The following is a 22636-nucleotide window of genomic DNA, read 5'->3' on the forward strand; positions in this document are numbered from 1 at the left end:
TTATCCCTTTTGATTAACTTAGTCTTGAAGTCGATTTTATTCGATATGAGAATGGCCACGCCTGCTTGCTTACGAGGACCGTGTGCTTGGTATATTTTTCCCCAACCTTTTACCTTGAGCCTGTGTATGTCTTTTCCAGTCAGATGTGTCTCCTGGAGGCAGCATATCGTTTGATTTGTTTTTTTAATCCATGTTACCAGCCTATGTCGCTTTATTGGAGAGTTTAAGCCATTAACATTTAGAGTTACTATTGATATATGGTTTGTACTTCCTGCCATGTTTGATTATTTATCTCTTTTTTTTTCCCCTAATTTAGTTTGTTTCTCCATGATTAGCTTTCCTCCCATCCTCTGTCTTTACTGAGGCACTTCCTGCTGATGGTTTTGGTTATTGTTTTCCATTTCTTCCTCGTGTGGAGTTTTGCTCAAGACGCTTTGCAATGCTGGTTTTCTGGCTACAAATTCTTTTAGCTTTTGTTTATCATGGAAGATTTTTATTTCGTTGTCGTATCTGAAGCTTAATTTTGCTGGATACAGGATTCTTGGTTGGCATCCATTGTCTTTCAGTGTTTGAAATACATTGTTCCAGGATCTTCTCGCTTTCAGCGTCTGTGATGAAAAATCCGTTGTCAACCTTATTGGTTTACCCCTAAATGTAATCTGCCTCTTTTCTCTTGTAGCTTTTAATATTTTCTCTTTGTTCTGTATATTGGATATCTTCATAACAATGTGTCTTGGCGTTGGTCTATTGTGATTTTGTGTGCTCGGTGTCCTGTATGCATCTACAATTTGTATATCTGTATCCTTTTTTATTTCTGGAAAGTTTTCTGTAATTATTTCCTTCAGTAAGTTACCCATTCCCTTGGCATGAATCTCTGTGCCCTCCTCTATCCCGATGACTCGTAAGTTTGGTTTTTTTATGTTATCCCAAATCTCTTGGATGTTTTTCTCGTGGTTTTTTACCAGCCTATCTGAGTTGGCTAGACTCTTTTCAAGGTGATATATTTTGTCTTCATTATCTGACGTTCTGGCTTCTACTTGCTCCACTCTGTTAGTGATACTCTCAATTGAGTTTTTAATTTGGTTTATCGTTTCCTTCATTTCTAGAATTATTGTTTGATTTTTTTTATAATTTCTATCTCCTGATAAAGATGCTTAACTTCCTCTTTTATCTGTTTTTGTAATTCATTTTCAATGTGATCTTTAAGGTTCCTTTCCATCTGTCTAAGGTGTTCCTTGAGTTCTTTATATGGCCATTTTTCTGATGACTCCAGGTCCTCCTGAATATTTAGGCTGTCTTTCATTGTTTGTATTCCTTTTCTACCTTGCTTTTTTATGCTCATGATACTTCTTGTTCTGTTTGACTGTTGAGTTACTGTTTACTCTTATAAGTTTATTTGATGCTTGGGAGGAGAGGTATTAGAAGGGAAGGGAAGAAGTCACTAAAGAGAGCAAGTGTAGGCAGGTGGAGTTCAAGAGAGGGGGAATAAGAAAGTTGAAAAGAAATGAAAAGACGAGAGAAAAAAAAAATGTGAGAAGAAAGAGAGAAAAAATGAAAAAATAGAAATTTAAAACAAACGAAAAAAATTATAATGGTAATAAAAAATGGAACTTGAAGTTTAAAAAATAATAGTAATAATAATAGAATAAGAAAAATTAACAAAAAAAATTGAAACCATTAGTAAGAAAGTTAAAGAACACAACAACGTCAACTACAAAAAGTGAGAATAAAAAAAAATACTAATAATAATCTTTAAAAAAATAAAAAAAATTACTAATAATAAATGCAGTCATAAAGCTCGATTGAGTTCTCTTCCAGTGGGTGGAGCTATGCCCACTGGGCCAGGCTTCTCCTCTTGATAGGTGGGAGCCAATCACTGTGCCTCAGCTCTTCTTCCCAGACTGTGCGGGTCTCCAGTCCTGAATGCCTGGGTCCTTTTCTTGTGGTTCCTCAATCCGGGCCCCACTCGCCTGTGATGCTTATCGCATTACTGTCTACATGTTGGGTCTGCTGCTCGTGGGAGTCCTGTTTTCATGGATGTCTGGGCACACCCTTTCTGTTTGCCTCCCTCAGGCCCTAAGTTTGTAGGGTTTGGGGTTGAGGACCCCCAGCGAATTTGTTTGCCCTCAGGTAGCAACTCCCCTGGTAGGTGGTGCAAGGGACCTCTGTTGTCGGCCCTGGTGGGGGCGATAGCCGGGAATTCTGTGCCGCTAGTCCCACATCACTCCCGATTCCCTGGGTCTGGCTATGGTGCTCTGTTTTTTTTTTGTTTTTTTTTTTACCTCTGTGAGATCATGTGGGCCGACTAGTTATTTCAGCTGGGTCGTTAGTGCTGAGTCACGAGAAGCAGGCGATCCGGGGCTTAAACGCCGCAGATACGTGCTCAGTGTGCGTTTTCTGAGGGGCCCAAAGTGTACGCCCTAGCTCCACGTCAGCTCAGCATTGTCTAGTGATCCTGAGCAAATAGGCTTTAGATAGCAGCGCCGCCGCAGCCTCCGCTGTTCCTCGGCCCGGTGCCTAGCTCCCGGGGCCCAAGCGGCTGCCGCCGCGGCTCTCCAACCGCCTCCTCCGGAGCACGGGTCCTCTCGCAGGGGGATGCCGAATGACCCAGCCTTCGGAGGACAGGGCTCGGCACGCATCCCCGTTTTAGTCTCTAGCTGCTGCAGCTAGACCGAGTAGACAGGGCCCTCAAGGCAGCATGCCGAAAGCAAATGGCGGCTCCCGCGGAGTGGATTTTCGGCCCCGAAACCCCAGCCCAGCCAACAATTTCAGTCCACTAATTCTCCCTGTATAGACAATATTAAAAAAAAAAAAAAAAAAAAAGGGCGGGGGTGTACTGAGCTTTCTTAGTCTCAGGTACTTAGGGTCCACTGCTGATTACCCATTCAGCTTCTCTGCGGGGAGCGAAGTGGAAGAGGAAGCAGATGGGCGCAAAGCGCCCGTGGCTCTGAGCAGAAAAGCGTCAGGGAGCCAAGCGTCTCTTTTTCAATCTTTTTGTTTTTTTCTCCCGCTTGGCCGGGTGGTCCACTACAGACTAATGGTGAAAGGAGCTCTAACAAGCTGCGCAAAGTCTCGATTAAAGCCTCTGCTCTGAGCTCCAGGCTCAGCACTTCAGCCACCCCCGTACGCAGCCCAGTTCGCTATTTCATAGAGGCTTGGTTAGATTCCCTTCACGTCGCCTCCTGGGCTGGGCGGGCGGGGGGCTGTTTGATGAGCGAGCGGAGACCCTTCTCGCCACGCCAGGTCCCGCAGCCGGGGGCCGTTTGCAGAACCGGGCAGGCAGCGGGGACCCTTCCCACCGTGCCAGGTCCCGCCTCCGGGGGGCCGTTTGCAGAACCGGGCGGGCAGCGCCGGCTGCCGTTTGGCGGCGGCTGGCAGCGGGACTAGTCCTCTGCACCGCGTGGCCAAGATTCACTCCTCTGGGACAAACTGTCACCTCTAATCAACTTACTAATTTCCGGCAGGTCTCTTTTCAGCGGAGTTTTGCTCGAAGTTCATCAGTAGGTAGAATCTGGGTGTATTGATGGATCTTTTTGATCCCGTTACTGTAGAGATACTGAACGTGCTGTTTCCTCGCCGGCCGCCATCTTCCCTCCTTTTCCAAGTATTTTAATCTTTTTTAATATTATAGTAAATGGAATTGTTTTCTTGGTTTCATTTTTGGGTTATTTGTTGCCAGTATATAGAAATACAATTGATTTTATGTATATTGATTTTATATCCTATAACCATGCCAAGATTATTTATTGTTCTAGTAAATGTTTTGTGGATTCTTTAGGAATTTCTACATACAAAATTATGGAATCTGAATAGTAGTACTTTACTTCTTCCATCCCAATCTGAATGCCTTTTTTGCTTTTTTCTTGCCTCACTGACCTGGCTAAAATCTTCAGTACAATGTAAAATGGAAGTATTGATGTTGTTTTGTTGTTGTTGTTGTTTTGAAATGGAGTCTTCTTATGTTGCCCAGGTTGGTCTCAAATTCCTGGACTTAAGGATCCTCTGACCTCAGTATCCCGAATAGATGGAACTACAGGTGCATGCCACTATACCTGGATTAATAGAACTGTTAAGAATGTGTATCCCTAGGTTATTATTTATCTTGGAAGCAATCAGTCTCTCATCATAAAATATAATGTTAGTTATGAAGATTTTGTAGATTTTTGGTTTTGATACTGTGGCTTGAACCCAGGGGCATTTTACCACTGAGGTACAATCCAGTCCTTTTAATTTTTTTTTTTAATTTTGAAAAAGGGTCTCACTAAGTTGCTTAGAGCCTCACTAAATTGCCCAGGCTGGTCATGAACTTGTGATCCTCGTGCCTCAGCCTGAACTCTCTAGAATTACAGGAATGCACCACTACACCCAGCTGAATTTTTGTAGATTACCAGGTTGAAAAGATTCTTATATCCTCCTATTTTATTAATTTTTTATCATGAAAGAATGTTGGAATTTGTCAGATGATTTTTTTTCTATGTCCATTGAGATAATCATGTGATTTTTTTCCCTTTCTTTTACTAAAATGGTATATTTCATTGATTGATTTTCATATGCTAAACCACTCTTACAGTCCCAGAATAAATCTTGGTATTGGTGTGTAATCTTTTTTGGTTACATGTTATTGAATTTGGCTTTCTACTATTTTGTTCAGGATTTTTACATTTGTATTTTGTAAAATACATTGATATATAGTTGTGATGTTTTTGTTAAATTTTGGTATCTGTATTTTTTAGAATGAGTTGGGTAATGTTTCCTCCTCATTTGTTTTGAAGAGTTTATGAAGGACTGGTGTTAATTCTTCTTTAAATGTTGAGGCGAATATGCCAGTAAAGCCATCTGTTCTTAGAGGTTTCTTTCTGGGAAGTGTTTTTATTATGAATTCAATCTGTTTACTTATTATAGATCTGTTTAATTATTTCTGTCTTCTTGAACTGGTATCAGTAGTTTGTGTTTTTAGAAACTTATCCATTTTATCTCAGTTATCTAATTTGTTAGCATATTTGGGTCATCATTTTCCCTTATTCCTTTATATTTCTATATGGTTAATAATTATATTCTCTATTTCCTGGTTGTAATAATTTGAGTCTACTCTCCTTGCTTTTTAATGTTTTTGATTAGGCTCCTTAAAGATAAACTTAAGTCTTTTTGTCTTTTTTAAAAATCTTTTCAATAAATCAACTTTTGGTTTATTTTTTTCTCTATTTTTTTCTGATTTATATAATTTTCTGCTTGCACTGAGCCTCAACTTTAGCCAGAGGTAAGATTAGGCTTTTCTGTTCTTTCCTAAGCTACCTACAGCTATAAATGTGCAGAAACCAGGCATATATATGTCCTTCTACTTTCCCAATAATATGTCAGATTTTCAAAGTCCCCAGATCTTTCTTAACCCTCTGTTGTTTGGCCCAACTGTAATCTATTCTCTGAGACACACATATTAACAGCTCTGATGGTTTTCAATAAAAACCCTTGGGGAAAAGGCTTTTTGTACTATAGGAGCCATGTGTCAGGTCAAATAAAGATAGACTTGTGAGTAGAATCTTGCAGGAGACTACCAGACAGATTAAATAATGATAATTCTCTGGGAGTGGGGCTTTAAAGTAGCTCCAATCTTACCCTATTTCCCTGGTACTGGTTTTCACTTTGATTGCTGGGTGGTGATATTTTTGTTGTTGTTGTTATTGTTTTGGCATTTCTTATTTTTATTTGTTTTTTACAGTGCTGGGTATCAAACCCAGGGCCTCATGTATGTTAGGAAAGCACTCTATCACAGAGCTATATTCCCATCCTTAGGTGTTGGTTTTTATCCTAAAGCTGAAGAGACAAAATGAGAATAGAACTGTTGCAGCATCAGACTTGCTTGCCAGATCCTCCACCAAGTTGAGGCTCAGAAAAGTGGCTACATGCAGGATTTTAAAGACTGCCAGTTCTTTGTGATCTTGCAGGAACTATCTCAAGGGGTCACACAGAATAATAGGCATGCATTTATTTGGAAAAGTTAAATAAGAGAGATGAGCATGCAGTACAAGTTGTGGAATAGACCTTCGCCAGAGAGAACAGTGTAGTTTCTACAGGACCTAGGTTTTTAAACCAGATGAATTTGGAAACCCTCCCCTTCTGAAATTGGAAGAAGTAGATGTTGGCCCCAGGAAGTCATAAGGAAGGCTCCAAGGACTGGAAAAGAGCCTAAACCTGAGAAATCCTTTCTGAGTCTTGGAATCTTTGGTTGGTATAAAGGTCACAAAAGTTTCCCCTGAGTGGCCTCAAGTATATTGTTTTTTAAAAGAAAGCACATGATGGGGGTCAGCAAAGTAAATCCAGTGTGTACAATTATCCTCTTAACCTCATATACCTGCCATTGGTGTCTGTTATCTATCAGGATTATTGCCACAGAGCTCACTGTTTTTACTGAGACTCAGGCATTTTCTTCAATAGATGTTACCTGCCAGTGTTCTTATTGCTTTTATAGAAGAAACATTTTTGGAAGTCCTATAGTACCATTTTCACTCTGTTCTCTCCCTTATGGCTTCTTACACAACAAAGTGAAGAAGTAGAAATGGCTTGAGATCAAATATTGTCAAGGAATTGACATAGTTAGTATACAAATCTATTCAAAAGGTATCAAAATATAAAAAAATGAGCAATGGACAGGAAGGAGGAAATGCAGATTGATAATGAACCTGAAAAAGCAAGTCCAACCTTATAGAATTGAAATTAGAACAATGAGATACCATCTACAGTATCAACTTAATAAGGGTAATTATTACAATTCTCAATATTAGCAAACATGCAGTGAAATAAACATTCAAACACTATTGGCTAGGAATGTAAATTGGCACAATCTTTCTAGAATGTAATTTGGCAATAATATTAAGTCTTTAATAAATAATACCCTTTGGCAAAACAATTTCATTTCTAGATAACTAATCCTGAGAAAATAGTAAAACACTTGAATGAAGAGTGATATACAAAGATATCCATTGCACCATAATAAACATACAGGGTTTCTACCATAATCAAGATTAGGATAACTAAGAAGAGATTCCTATTTGATAGGGGAAATAAGATGTTTAGTTTTGGACATAGTGAAGGATGATTGACATCTATATTCTTCTACAGATAGTTGGAAATAGAGATGAAGTTTATTTTCCCTAATTTTAGTATGTTCTTGAAAATTATATGGATATTTTTCAGATTTATGATAATGTTTTTTTTTTACCCATTGAAATTACTCTTAAGTTTTACTACTGTGTTTTATATCTGTGGTATTACTTCTTTGTATTCCTTGAATGTTACTGTATAAAATAGCTAATTAGACTTAAACTTTGTTTTGTTTTGTTTTGTTTTGTACTAGCTCATAGTTCTCATGTTTCCATTATTATACTCTCACTTGTTCTCATTACTATTAAACACTACTAAGTTTGAAGAAGAAATGCAATCGTTATCTGAGTAATATTTATTTTTTGTATCTTTTCTATGAACTTTAGGCAATGAACATTTTAACTTCGGTGTTGCTTCTATATGCAAAAGAAGAAGAAGCTTTTTGGCTTCTGGTTGCTGTATGTGAAAGAATGTTGCCTGATTATTTTAATCGTCGAATCATTGGTAAACACACACAGACACTATCTTAGTCTGTTTTCTCTTGACATAACCAAATGCCACATACTGTGTAATTTATAAGTGATAGAGGTTTATTTAGTTCATGGTTCTAGAGACTAGGAATTCCAAGAATATATGCCAGCATCATCTCAACATCTGGTGAGGGCCTTCTTGCTCCATCATAATGTGGTGGAGTGCATCACATGGTAAGATAGAGCAAGCATGCCAGAGACAACTTGCTTTTATAACAAAGCCACTCCCTTGATAACCTATTAATCTATTAATTCACAGATGGATTAATTCATTCATTAGGGAAGAGCCCTCATGACCCACTCACCAAAGATCCCACCTCCATATACCACTAATATATGAATTTTGTGATTAAGTTTTCAATACATTAAATTTGGGGAATCTATTCAAACCATAAAAAGCACATATTTCTTTTCTGAGCCCTTTGAGTGTCTCTTATCTACTCAGTTGCCAGTCAAGTAAAAGAATTGATTAACTACATTGCAAAATATATAAAATGTCAAAATGTCACATTCACTGACTTGCTTATAAAAGAGAACAGCTTTTTTGTACAGTTAGGAGCTCTGGTGGCACAATTGGTTACTGCGTGATATTTATACAGAATGCATCAGGTCTGTTTCTTAATAAAATGAATACTTTAAACTTATAATCATTTAATGATAAAATAATGACACTCTGAAATATCCAGAGATGCAGAGGAAATTTTAATAGTTTCTTGATGGGAGGGGAATTTTTATCAGCTTAAAATTGCCATATTTATATTAATTATTTAGGTATTTACAAGGTTTGAAAGAAAGATCAAGATCTTGCTTTGATAACTATATAATATTTTCTTAAAACATCAAGTATTTATAGGTCTCTTATCCCCTGTCTTAAAACTTATAATCTATAATTATTATGGCTAGGTCATTGATTGTATTGCCTTTGTTAGAGTGACTTGTACATTTATCTTGAGTTCTACTAGATATTAAACTTCTTGAAAATGAGACCATTTTGTTAATTGTACAGGTCTGTGATATAATGAGGACTCAAATAACTCTTCAAATGAATTTGGATTGCATTTCTCAAGTGCTTTTAGGTATATGATACTCTACTAGAAGATGCAGAAATATATTAAATATAGAAACAGCACTAAAAGAGTTCATAATTTAAGGATGAGAGGAGATATATCAGCAAGTTAATAGAAGTGGGAAGGTATCAGAAAAAATCCTTTTGAAGATGTTCATTTTTAAACTTATTTTGAATTCTCCAGGTGCCTTGGTGGATCAGGCAGTCTTTGAAGAACTTATCAGGGATCATCTTCCTCAACTCACAGAACACATGACTGATATGACATTCTTTTCCTCAGTTTCTCTCTCATGGTTCCTCACACTTTTTATTAGTGTGCTACCTATTGAAAGTGCAGTGAATGTGGTGGACTGTTTCTTCTATGATGGAATAAAGGCCATTCTACAATTGGGATTGGCAATACTTGATTATAATTTAGACAAGCTACTGGCATGTAAAGATGATGCTGAAGCTGTGACAGCTTTAAACAGGTATTGTAGAAACTATAACATTTAAATCTGAAGGGAATCTGAGAGACTGTGGTGTTCAATCCCCTCATTTCACCAATGAGGTTAACTGAGCTCTAGAAACTTCAAACAATTTTCCTAAAGTCACAGAGCAGTTGAATGAAAAAGCTAGACAAAAGTCTAGTCCATTGTTTTTCAATAGAATTAACAAAAGAAGATCACTTGGAAATGAACAATTAGGTTATTTATGCTAATACTGTTGATTAAGTATGCTAGGACTTTCGTAATCCCAGTTTGAGCTAAAAAGTATTTCTGTGTAAAAGTAATTTGATAGGGAAAGTGATAGTTGATAATGCTAAATATCCAGTGTAGGAAGTTATCCTGGTTTCCATGTAGTTTCAGTCAGGTAGGTTGCATTTTATTTTCCTGGTGGTTTTTGTATGAATGTTTATTTTATATTGGAGACTGTGTGTGTGTGTGTGTGTGTGTGTGTGTGTGTGTGTGTGTGTGTGTTATGTGTGTATGTACACATTTGTTTACATTAAATTAACATTTGAATTGGCAACTGTTGTAATGCTTCATCAAATCCCATTCCTTCAGAACTCTGTGATGAGGCCTCAATATACCTTTCTTTACTTATTTCCCCTTACTTATCTTTACAGACTCTGTTTCCATTCTTGCTGGGCTGTTTAGTATTTGCTGAGTGCACACTGAGCCTATTTGCTTCCTTCATGTTCTCTTCCCCAACCAAAAATGATATTAGCTCTATTTCCCCCACCCACGTCTTCCTATCATTTTCAAATTCCACTTCTTCATAAGGCTTTCCCTTGTATTGTTAGTAGAAATTATCCTCTGACTAAATATGGAAATATTAGTTTTTGTTTTCTCAGCTTTAACAATTTTAGTTCTGCTAATTCTATTACTATCATTTTTGAATAGGTTCTTTGACAATGTCACTAATAAGGACAGCCCATTGCCTTCAAATGTTCAGCAGGGTTCAAATGTGAGTGATGAACAAAGCAGTCATATTAGAGTGGATATTACAGATTTGATAAGAGAGTCCAATGAGGTAAGTTTTTATACTATGAATATGATTACATAGCATATTTTAAATGATAACTGTAGGTATATCTCTAGTGGTATATTCAGAATAAAATAATAATGCAAGTGAAGATACAATTTAAAAGCTACCTTCACTTTTGAATTCTGTGGACAGGTCCTAGGTTGCATGACCTCTTCTTTCTCAATTCACCTTTCATTAAATGAAACTATATTCATGTGCTTTTACAAATGGTGACTTTTAAATATGTATCACTGTAAAAAGATAAAAATTAGTTTGTCCTTAGAGACTAAGCATTTTATCAATGTTCTTATACTTGGTCTAGACACAGAATAGATGGGATTCTTTTCAGTGTGTGTGTGTGTGTGTGTGTGTGTGTGTGTGTGTATACACACATACACACACTGAAGTGGGAGGTGAAAATTTGCAAAATCACTGAACAAATCTGGAAAATAACTAGGAAAAGAATCAAAGCCTCTGAGAATTGAATCTGATAAAATTAAAAGAGGAGAAGTGGATATTTATTATGAATGAGTATCCAATGAAATCATTTCTTGCAGAAATATGGTAATATTCGCTATGAAGATATACACAGCATGCGCTGTCGAAATAGGTTATATGTGATACAGACCCTAGAGGAAACAACAAAGCAGAATGTGGTGAGTATCTAACCAATGGGGGAAAACCAGTTAGAGTAACTTTTTTTCCTTCATCTTCCTTTAAACATTATCATTGCATGTGAACTAAACAAAAAGACCTAAATTTTTGAACTAGATTCTTGCCAAGGTTTTGCTTATTGAAAAAAAAATAAGAAAAAATAATTTATTTTCTTCTGGCTGAATTATGTTGCTTTCTCCAACATGTTTTATGTTATTTGACCTTAAACACCACTGCAGTGCAGTACTAAATGCTATGATGTAGGCATTTAAGCATAAAATATTTGTGATGTACTGTATCAGGAAGAACAGCTGATCTGTATCATAGTCAGTGCCCCAATACTGTTTTCCTTGCATATCTAAGGTAAATTGAATAGGATACAAAACAGTTTTAAGTATTCACCTTTTTAACATTTGGATGACTTTATAAGAAGCTGTTAATATTGATTTCCTCATGTCAATGAGATGAAGAGATTATTTCAGAAGGGGGAGAATTTTATCTTGCTGTTTATATTGTGTACTATTTGATATTTTATCATGAGTGTGTGTTGTTTTGTAAATCTACTTGCTTAAAGACCAGGTCCTCAGAGAAACAACTCTAGGAAGTTTAACATTTCTGAATATTCCACATTTAGATTTCAGTTAAATAATTCAGTGATGTTACCAAAGCATAGTTAGCAGAGGCCCCTTGTTTCTGTTACATATTTTCTAAAATTTACTAAAGTTATAATGTTTATTGTAAATAATTCAAGTATTACAAAAATGTAAGGAGTAAAGCTTTCCACCCTAGGAGTAACCATCTTAAAATGATTTGATATATATCCTTCCTTTTTCTATATATCTGGACACCTAAGTGTGTATGTTAATGGGAAGGGAACATACAGCTTTTTATTTTGTTTTGTTTGTTTGTTTTGTTTTATTTTGTTTTGTTTGGTACTGGAGACTGGACCAAGGGGCTTCACTAAGTTACACCCATAGCCCTTCTTGGTTTTTTTATTTATTTATTTATTTATTTTTATTTTGAGACAAGGTCTAAGTTATTTAGGGACCTGTTAAGTTGCTGAGGCTGGTCTTGAATTTACAATCCTCCTGGTTTCAGCCTCCCATTCTGCTGGAATTACAGGCATATACAACTACATATAGCTTTTTAAATAAGATCATACTGCTTTGTCCTACAGCCTTTTTCATTCAAAAATATATCATGTTGCTGGTGGGACTGCGAATTGGTGCAACTACTCTGGAAAGCAGTATGGAGATTCCTTAGAAAACTTGGAATGGACCAATCCAGCTATCACACTCCTTGTTCTATATCAAAGGACTTAAAATCAGCATACTATATTAACACAACCACATCAGTGTTCATAGCAGCTTAATTCAAAATAGCTAAACTGTGGAAGCAACCTAGATGCCCTTCAATAGATGAATGAATAAAGAAAATTTGGTATATATACACAATGGAATATTCAGCATTAGAAAATAATAAAATTATGGCGTTTGCAGGTAAATGGATGGAGTTGGAGAATATCATGCTAAATGAAGTAAGCCAATCCCAAAAAAACAAAGGCTGAATGTTCTCTCTGATAAGTGGATGCTGATCCATAATGGGGAGGCGGGCATGGAAAAAATGGAGGAACTTGATGGGGCAAAGGGGAGGAAGGGGTAGTGAGGGGACATGGGGGTAGGAAAGATGGTGGAATGAGATGGACATCATTACCATAGGGACATGTACAACTGCACATATGATGTGACACTACATCATGTACAACCAGAGAAATGAAAAGTTGTGCTTCAATTGTGTACAATGAATCAAAATGCATTCTGCTACCATATATACATAATTAAAATAAATTAGTTAATTAATGAAAATATATCATTGACCAGGTACTGTGTTGCATGTCTATAATCCCAGCAACTCAGGAGGCTGAGGCAAAAAGATTACAAGTTCTAAGCCAGCTTTAGCAGTTGAGTGAGGCTAATAAGCAACTTAGACCCTGTCTCAAAAAAAAGGGGGGGGGGGCTGGGGATGTGGCTTAGTGGTTAAGCCACTAAGAATGCCTGGGTTCAATCCCAAGTATCCTCCCCCAAAAATTGTGTTTTTGTGTGTGTATATATATAGTCATTACATTTAAGTACATTGAGATCCTACTCTCTTCTTAATGTATCAAATAGTATACCATAATTTAGATATGCTGTGATTTATTTAACTGTTCACTGTCAGTGTGCATTTAATATGTCTCAATTTTTTGTTTGCACTTATAGATATAAATTACATAATCATCTCTGTGTGTGTGTGTGTGTGTGTGTGTGTGTTTATAAGAGTATTAGCTGGGTAAAAGGGCACAGCTGTCTAAAATTTGATAGGTCCTGCCAAATTATCTGCCAAAAGATTTACACCAAATTCAAAACCCACCAATAGGATATACAAATGCATCCTTTTCCACACACTAACAACTAAGATCTTCAACCATTTTTCTATGAGATTATTTTATCTTTTTCTTACTGATTTGTAAGAGCTCTTTGAATATTAGGGATATTAATTCTTTGTCAGTTATGTTTAGGGCCTAATTCTGCCCCCCAATCTTGGTTTGTTTTCATTATCTTTATGGTGTCTTTCAGAGTAAATATGTTACAATTTATTATGCTGTCAAGTCCTTTCCCTTTTTTCTTACATAGTACTTGGGTTTCGTGTCAAACTTAGTAAGGCTTTCCCTATTTAAAATTATACAAAATATAAAAAATACATAGCTTATATTACTCGTATTGCTTTTTCAATGTTTAGATCTTTAATGTACCTAGAGTATATTTTTGTGTTTATAGTGTGGGTTAGGGCTCTAATGTTATTCTTTCAGCTAATATCACCCAGTGTCTTATAACCACTTATTAAATAGTCCATATTTACTGTACTCTACTTTTCCATATTCTAAATGCTTATATACATGTATGGGCATATTTCTGGACTTTTGTTGTTGTAGTCACTTCAATAATACCACAGTGTTTTAACTATTGTGGCTTATTTTCATTCTGTAATCTATTTAAACTTTTAAAATTCCTTTTTAATATTCATCTTAATTATCTGTCTTTTTAAATGTCCTTTAGTAAGCACATATGGTCTTCATTATGTAGGTCATTACACATTTCTTGTTAGGTTTATTACTTCTATGTATTTTATGGTTTTATCATTAAAAGAATTGAATTTTTTCCTTTGCACTTTTATTTATTTATTTTTAATTAATTTTTATTCGTTGTCAATGGACCTTTATTTTTTTATTTATTTATATGCAGTGCTAAGAATCCAACCCAGTGCCTCACATGTTAGACAAGCACTCTAACAATGAGCCATAACCCCATCCCCTTCCTTTACATTTTCTAATCGTGTATTTCTGTGTATGTAAAATCTATTGATTTGGACATGTTGGTTTTCTGAGTGGTCAAGTTACTGACTCATTAATTATAATAGTTTTCACTTGGCTTTCTCAAATTTTCTGAATAGACAGGCATATTATCTCTAGTCTTAGAATTTTGACACTTTCTAATATTTATACCTCTTTTCTTTGTTGTGTGTTATTACATGGCAGGCTCTTCAGCAGAGTATTAAATAATAGCTATAGAAGTAGTTTTCCTTGTCTTATTCCTGAGTTTAATAGGAATGTCTCCAATATTTTATTGCTATTGACTTCTAAAGTATGCCCTTTATCAAATTAAGGAAGTTTTATTCAGTTTCTAGGTTAGCAGGTTAGGTACTTCTTTTAAAATTAAAATCAAGTATTAACGTTGATCAAATTTTTTTCAAATATTGAGGTTAGTTTTTTTTACTTTATTAATGTAAATTTTATTAAAGAATTTCTAATCAATATTAGACTTCCATTGCATTCTTGAAATAAATCCTATTTGGTTATAATATATTATTCTTTAATAGTTTGCTATAGAGATGTTGTTTTAAACTTTTCTTTGTGTGTGTGTGATAACTTTAGTTTTCATATTAGTTGTGCTTACATCATAGAATGAATTTTGTAATAAGCTCATATTTTCCTATGCTCTGAAATATTTTAGATCACATAGAGATTATCCTGTATCTGAAGGTTTGAGAAAACAACCTGTAAAACCATCTGAGAGAGGTCTAATATCTAGATTATATAAAGAACTCAGAAAATCCATAAATAACCCATTTAATAAATGGAAAATGAACTAAATGAAAACTTCTCAAAAGACATAGTAACAGCCAACAAGTATATGAAAAAATGTTCACCATCTTTAGCCAACATGGTCAAAACTACACTGAGATTTCATTTCACTCCAGTTAGAATGGCAGTCGTCAAGAATACAAGTAACAGTACATGCTGTTAAGGATGCAGGATTTTGAAAAGGAACTCTTATATACTATTGGTGGGAATGTAAATTAGTATAGCCCCTATGGAAATCAGTATTTAGGTTCGTCAGAAGACTAGGAATAGAATGACAATATGATCTAGCTGTACCATTCCGCGATATTATACAAGAGAATTAAAATCAGTGTATTCTACAGATACATGCATACCCATGTTTATAGCAGCTCAATTCACAATGGCCAAGTTATAGAATCAGCCTAGGAAACTACCATCAGCAAATGAATGGATAATGAAAATGTGGTATATATACACAAATGAGTTTTGTTCAGACATAAAGAAGAAGGAAATTATATAATTTGCAGAAAAATGGATGGAACTGGAGGACACCATGCTAAGCAAAATAAGCCAGACTCAGAAAATCAAGGGTTGTATGTTTCTCTCATATGTGGAAGGTAGAGAGAAAAGGGGGCGGGGAGGGAATCTTATGAAAACAGATGAAACAAAAATGTTGAAACAGAACTTTAAAAAAAAAAAAAGCATCTGAGTCTGATGCCTTTGCATGGGTGGCAGTTCCTGGATAACCTTTCCAGTTTTGTTTATTCATATTTTCTTTCACCTATAAATTATTTTGGTCATTTATATTTTCCTAGGGAATTATCTATATTGAAAGATCTATTTTATCTATTTTCAAATGTATTGATGTAAAGGTTATGGAATTTATTCAACAGATATTGACAGCTACCTTCTGTGTACTGGGTACTTTTAATGACCTCCATATCCATGCTTATAATATCCTTTTCTTCTCAATGATGTTTATTTGTAATTTATTTTTCATACTTCCAAGAGATTAAGTTCTATCATATTAATTAAAGCTTTTACCTTTCCTTTGCTTTTACATTGCTTAAATTCTATAATGTTTGTACTATTAGTGCTTATTATTTATGGAGTAGAACAAATTTTTCTATTTTCTAAGCTTATTATTTGTTGGATTATACTTTTTGGCAAAGTAGGAATACATATCTCCTGATACCTTTGAAGTGTTAAATGACAGTCTAGCTTGATGACTTAAAATATTGCTTATGTAACAAGAAAGGAATATTTGGAATGAGACTTAGAATACTGTTGCTTGTATTTATAGATATTAAGTGGCTATCCTTTGGCATTGATTTCTGGGTATAAAGAGATAACTATCAAAGCAGTAGTATCAGAGTAGAATTGAACTGTAGTTCAAAAGTGTTAAATAAGTGCATTTACCTTTATTTCTTTAGAAAAGGAAAAGATTTTCTTCTGGCATAGTGAGACTCTTAAGTGGATTCAAAGAGAATTTCTATATTGAAGTGTTAAATTCTAAATTCTAAAGTGCTTTTAATTTTTTTAAAGTTGCGTGTTGTATCACAAGATGTGAAATTGAAACTTCACGAATTGGATGAACTTTATGTCATCTTTAAGGTACTGTTCTTCTTTAAATGAAACAGTAGTTCCCTTTTAGCAGAATTTTATCAGAACTAAAATATTTTTTTATCTTTTTTATCAAACATCTTTAAAGGAAAAAAATCTTCTGCAATGACTTTGTTTGTTTGTTTTTAATAGAAGGAGCTGTTTTTATCTTGTTACTGGTGTTTGAGTTGTCCAGGATTGAAGCACCATGACCCCAGCCTGTCATATTTGGAACAGTATCAGATTGACTGCCAGCAGTTCAGAGTGTTGTATCACTTGTTGAGTCCGTGGGCTCATTCTGCAAATAGAGACTCACTAGCTTTGTGGACATTCCGATTGTTGGATGAAAACTCTGATTGCCTTATAAACTTCAAAGAATTCTCCTCTGTAATTGGTAGGCTGATGTCCAATAACTGTGTAGCACAAAGTAAATGCACCCCAAAAATATTTACTAATGCCTACTATTGACAGTTTAGTTAGATTATATAACCCAGAGTTACATTATCTCTAGCTTTAGTAAATACTAGGCCATTTTTTTTTGTTTGTTGATAAACCTAAGTGTATCGATCTCATTTTTCCCCAACCACATCAGGAAGGCAAGCTGTTAGATGTGGATGTTTTAATGTTTAAGGTGGAGGAAGAGACTGTCCCAATTTTCCCATACTCAAGTGCATAGATGCTACAGATGCACTTTTCCTTTTAGTAAAAAATCCAATCACATAGTCAAGAAAAGTGGTGGAGAAATACCCAACATATATGTCATATGTGTAGATAGTGTATGTGTATATGTGTTGTGACTGTAAATATTGTTCCTTTGCTTTTTCAGACTCTCCAGCAGTAGTTTCTTATCACAAATGGCCCCTTGAGGAGCAATTCTTTCCTCAAATGAAGCATAAGGCCTTGTTAAAAAAAAAAAAAAAAGGAAATCTTAGGTTGGGGAAAAGGAGGAGATAGTCAGGAGAGCATTTTATTTCCCTGATAGAATATTTTGCTTGTTCACTTGAAGGAGAGAATCTGTCTGACTGGGTGGTTGTTTAATTCTTATTGAAATAACAGAAGGTTTTTGAATCCTAATTCCTGGCTAGTGTCTATCTTAATGAATCTATTTTGCTGTAATTGATTGAATCATCTTTGGATTACATGATTATTTCCAATTGGATTTTGTTAAACAGACATAATGTACAATGGAAGTTTTACCGAGAAGCTTAAACTGCTTTTTAAGCTGCATATTCCTCCAGGTAAGAATTTAATAGTCTTTAATGATGTACGGCAGGAGTTTGTTTCATTTTAAATAGCATAACTACAGATATCATTCCATTTAACAAATAACATAATTTTCAGTGTGATACAGGGTCATTGCTTCATTGTGGCCCTTGAATCACATTACCAACTACTTCTGCTGATGTATGTAGATATAGCAAAATGTATAGAAGAAATTGTGTGTATCTGGTGTGTCCAGAAGTTTCTTTCTATTAATGTTCTATCAGTTTAATGAGAGTTTATGTACTGGAAATACATTTCATTTGAATATTGGTATAATGTTGAATTATTGTTGTTGTTATTGTCATTAGAATAGAGATTTGATTTGGACAAACTGCCAACCTTGCATAATACTGCAAATTATTCAGAACAATTAGACAAGGTAGCAGAGATATTAAATATTTGGAAAAGGAAGTAAAATAATAGCTGCCATTGATCAAGCACTTGCTCTATCAGGACATTCACTTTGCATGCATTTGTTTACTTAAGCCTCTCAATATCCCTGAAAAGTGATATTATTCTTCCAATTTTGATCATAAGGTAACTCAGGGTGGAGATGATTAGATTATTTGCTAAGGGTCACATAGCTGGAATTCAAAGTGAGGTCTGTCTGACTTCGAAGTTCTGGGTTTTTTTCTACCATACTTCCTCAATGTTCTTGCATAAGTCCAGTTTATGTAAGTTTTTCCCACTGACCTTAAGAGGCTACCTTTTCCAGATATCCCTTCTTTGGCATAACAGTCTTAGGCTTTAAACTGAAGGTACATTGCAAAAAGTAGCTAGCTAGGGTAATTCACAAAAACAAACAGCACCTCTTACTTTGTCTAAAGCTCTACCTGGGATTGCTTTCAAAGTCTTCAGATTAGCCATGAAAAAATATTTACCAGAGCAACAAACTAAAAGCCATCTTTAACTCTTCACAAACACAATATTAAAAATAATATTCAAAACACCTAATAATTTAATATAAAAAATTGACATTTTCAAGTTATATTGAAATTTGAATGTTTAATACTGCCATCAAATATACCACTCATATAGGGATCAAAATAGGAAAAATACTATGTACCCATTTAAACACATGTTGGAAGTAAAGCAGAACACTCAACATTATGTTTTCTTTATCACTGAGGAAATTTTTAAATGGCTGAGGTCACATTCAGAGATTTCTAAATTCTAGTTTTTCTTATTTTAACTTGTAATGATTTACAGAAAACTATAAAAAATGAAGTAGGACAAACAATATAACTCAAAGTGGCCTAATACTTCTCATTATTTGCTATACAACACAGCAGAATTATTTCCACATTTCTTTACTTACATTTTTTTCATATAACCCATTGTTTAACTTCGTGTTCCCAAATCTACCTGACCATTATGAACCTCATCTCTGTACTTTATTGTTAAATGTGATTTGGGTTATACATTTTCAGCATATACTGAAGTGAAATCTAAGGACTCTTCAAAAGGTGATGAACTTTCCGTGGAAGAATTACTTTATTTCAGTCAGCTTCATGGTAAATATTTGCTTAAAAATTTAGCTATTCACTTAGTATAGTCTATAAATATTTGAGTTATTAACCAAACTGCACTTAAGGGCTTTAACATGTGAAATTTCTTGTTCTTAGAGAATTAAGATTTTTTTTCTAATTATGTTAAATTTTCAAACTGTGTCAGACCATTTTCTTGCCTTGTATAGTACAATGAAAACAATAGAATCTTTGATGATTAAAGGTCATAGCCATTATTCAAACAGTGGATACTTATTATAAAATGTCAGTGAAGGTATAGGATATAGGAATAAATCTATGTCCTAGACATAATTTAGAAGTGATAGGAACTTATTTGTCCTTTGTTTTATTTTCTTAAGTATGCAGTGTCTCACTGAGGGACAAATTCTGAATAATGTATACTTGTGCTTACTATATGTTGACGTGTTTGAACATCAAAGAGTACTTACAAATAATCTAATCAAGTTCCCTCATTTTATAAATTTTATAGATTTATAGCCCAGAGAGAAAAGACTTTTGCAAGATTTTACAATTGATTATTGCCACACTCAATACCTGTATGTCATTCTTCTGACTTTGAGTATGTGTGTGTTTTTTAATTTTTCTCATAATAAAAATAATACAATTTAATTTTTAAAAAATCAAAATATCATCCAGAAATCACTATTTAATATTTTATATACTCCCTTCTAGGCATTTTCTTAAATATGGAAATTTCTCTAGGGATGTTTTTCCTATGAAAGTTCTTGAATACTTTGTCTTCTAGTGACATGAAGTCAGGTCAGCTAAAATTGACTTCCTGAATCAAAGAAAATAACATGTGCTTATAAGTCTTTGTGTGAAATACTATTTTACTTTTAAAAAAATTTTGTTAAATATTTTACAATATGCATTTGTCCTCTTTTCCTTCTAGTTTCCAAACCTGCAAATGAGAAGGAAGCAGAATCAGGAAAAAATAGCCCTGAAAAAGGTACTATGATCTAAGAATATCATTTAGTTTATTAAATTATTGCTTTTATAGATAGTAATAACTACAGAAGAATGCATTACCATTCATATTACACATATAGAGCACAATTTTTCATATCTCTGGTTGTGTACAAAGTATATTCATACCATTTGCCTCTTTATACATGTACTTAGGGTAATGATATTCGTCTCATTCCACCTTTACCCCACCTGCCACCGCCTTTCCCCTCCTGCCCCTTTGCCCTATCTAGAGTTTATCTAATCCTCCCATGCTCCCTGTCACAACCCCATTATGAATCAGCCTCCTTATATCACTGAACACATTTGGCATTTGTTTTTTAGGAATTGGCTAACTTCACTTAGCATTATATTCTCCAACTCCATCCACTTACCTGCAAATGCCATGATTTTATTCTCTTTTTTTGCTGAGTAATACTCCATTGTGTGTATATACCACATTTTCTTTAGAGAGTGGATTGCTTTTGAAGGATATAGATTTGTTCTGATAACTTTTTCAGTTCGTTTGCATTAGTTTAGCAATTTATTATTTTTTAAGTCTCAGAAGTTATATAAAACAGTTAAGTGACCCATAATCATTTATTTTAATTACTTTAGAAATATGTATTCTTAATTACAAAAGTAATAGATAATCCTTTAACAGAAATTCATATGGTATATATATATCCCTTGTACCCCCACCCCATCCCACCCAGAAGTAGAAGTTAGAAATACTTTTGACTATATCCATTCCAGACATATTTCTGTGTATACACAAACATACCTAGACATTTCTCTCTCTTTCTTTTTAAATTTGGTAATTTTTTTAAAAAAATTATTAGTGCATTATAGTTATACATAGTAGTTGGGTTCATTTTGACAAAATCATATATGCATGAAGTTTGATTTCAATCCCTTTCCCCCACTTTCCCTCCCCTCCTTCCTCTCCTATTCTCCTTCTTCTACTTAGCTGATCTTGCTTTTGCTTGTTTGTTTATTTTTGATTAGTACTTTCTACATATACATAAAGGTAAAATTCCCTGTGGTACATTTATATATGCACATACATGATCTTATTGAATTCATTCCATATTTCCTCCTTTTTCACCCCTCCTCCCTCCCTATTGAACTCCTACTCCACTGATCTTCCCTATATCTTTGTGATATCTGATCCATCCACCCCCACCTTCTTTCCTGTACTTTGCTTTAGCTTTCACATATAAGAGAAAATATTCACACCTGGATTTTCTTAATCAGGCTTATTTCACTTAGCGTGATATTCTCATTCCCATCCATTTACCGATAAATGTCATAATTTCATTCTTTTTTTATGGCTGAGTAAAACTCCATTGTGTATATGTACCACATTTTCCAGAAATTCATTTATTGATGGGCATCTGGGCTGACTCTGTAATTTAGCTATTGTGAATTGTGCTGCTATAAATATTGAAGTGACTATACAGCTATAATATACTGATTTTAGTTCTAATACCAAGGAGTGGGATAGCTGAGTCATATTGTGGTTCCATTCCAGGTTTTTTGAGGAACGTCCATACTGCTTTCCAGAGTGGTTGTACTAATTTGCAGTCCTACCAATAAACATTTCTCTTAAAAACAAAACAAAAAAAAATATTCCAGAAATACTGTTTTACAATTTTCTTTTCTTATTTTGTGATATGCCATGGAAACTTTTCATGTCAGTACATTTGGATCTAGACATTATACTTTTTAATGGGTGCAGAGTACTTCCTGATTGATTTTACTATGATTTATTTTAATAACTAACCCAATACTAATGGATATTTAGGTTGTTTCAATTCTTTCTATTGCAAAGTGTGCTGCAACAAACATTTTTATATTTTAATATTATTTTATAAATATTTCTTTGGGATTGGTTGAATTCATAGAAGTGTGGGAATAGTGAGTGAAATAGTATGTACAGTTAATAATTTGAGAGATATGTACATGAATGACTATGAAACACTGAATCCCACTATTATGTATAATTAAAATGCACGAGTAAAATTATGGAAAAATAATTTGAGAGAGGATATCAGATTATTCTTTTAAATCCTTTTAATTTTGGGGGGTACCAGGGATTGAACTTGGGAGCACTCAATCACTGAGCCACATCCCCAGCCCTATTTTGTATTTTATTTGGAAACAGGGTCTCACTGAGTTGCTTAGTGCCTTGCTGTTGCTGAGGCTGGTTTTTAATTCACTATCCTCCTGTCTCAGCCTCCCGAGCTACTGGGATTTCAGGTGTGCACCACCATGCCTG

At 34.6% G+C, this 22636-nt stretch overlaps 1 protein-coding gene across 2 annotated transcripts in view; it reads left to right on the forward strand.

Moving 5' to 3' along the window:
* The window catches only part of TBC1D8B (TBC1 domain family member 8B), a 73195-nt gene that overhangs the window by 45208 nt on the left and 5351 nt on the right, over positions 1 to 22636 (forward strand). For both annotated transcript variants that reach the window (XM_081278380.1, XM_081278381.1), the window contains exons 11-19: positions 7485 to 7602; positions 8879 to 9164; positions 10080 to 10209; positions 10761 to 10859; positions 16562 to 16630; positions 16772 to 17012; positions 17791 to 17856; positions 19312 to 19395; positions 20303 to 20359. In XM_081278380.1, coding sequence (XP_081134506.1) covers positions 7485 to 7602; positions 8879 to 9164; positions 10080 to 10209; positions 10761 to 10859; positions 16562 to 16630; positions 16772 to 17012; positions 17791 to 17856; positions 19312 to 19395; positions 20303 to 20359 — 1150 coding nt within the window. The remainder of the gene's footprint in view (positions 1 to 7484; positions 7603 to 8878; positions 9165 to 10079; positions 10210 to 10760; positions 10860 to 16561; positions 16631 to 16771; positions 17013 to 17790; positions 17857 to 19311; positions 19396 to 20302; positions 20360 to 22636) is intronic.

The sequence above is a fragment of the Spermophilus citellus genome (assembly GCF_964194105.1).
Source record: "Spermophilus citellus genome assembly, chromosome: X".
NCBI lineage: Eukaryota > Metazoa > Chordata > Mammalia > Rodentia > Sciuridae > Spermophilus > Spermophilus citellus.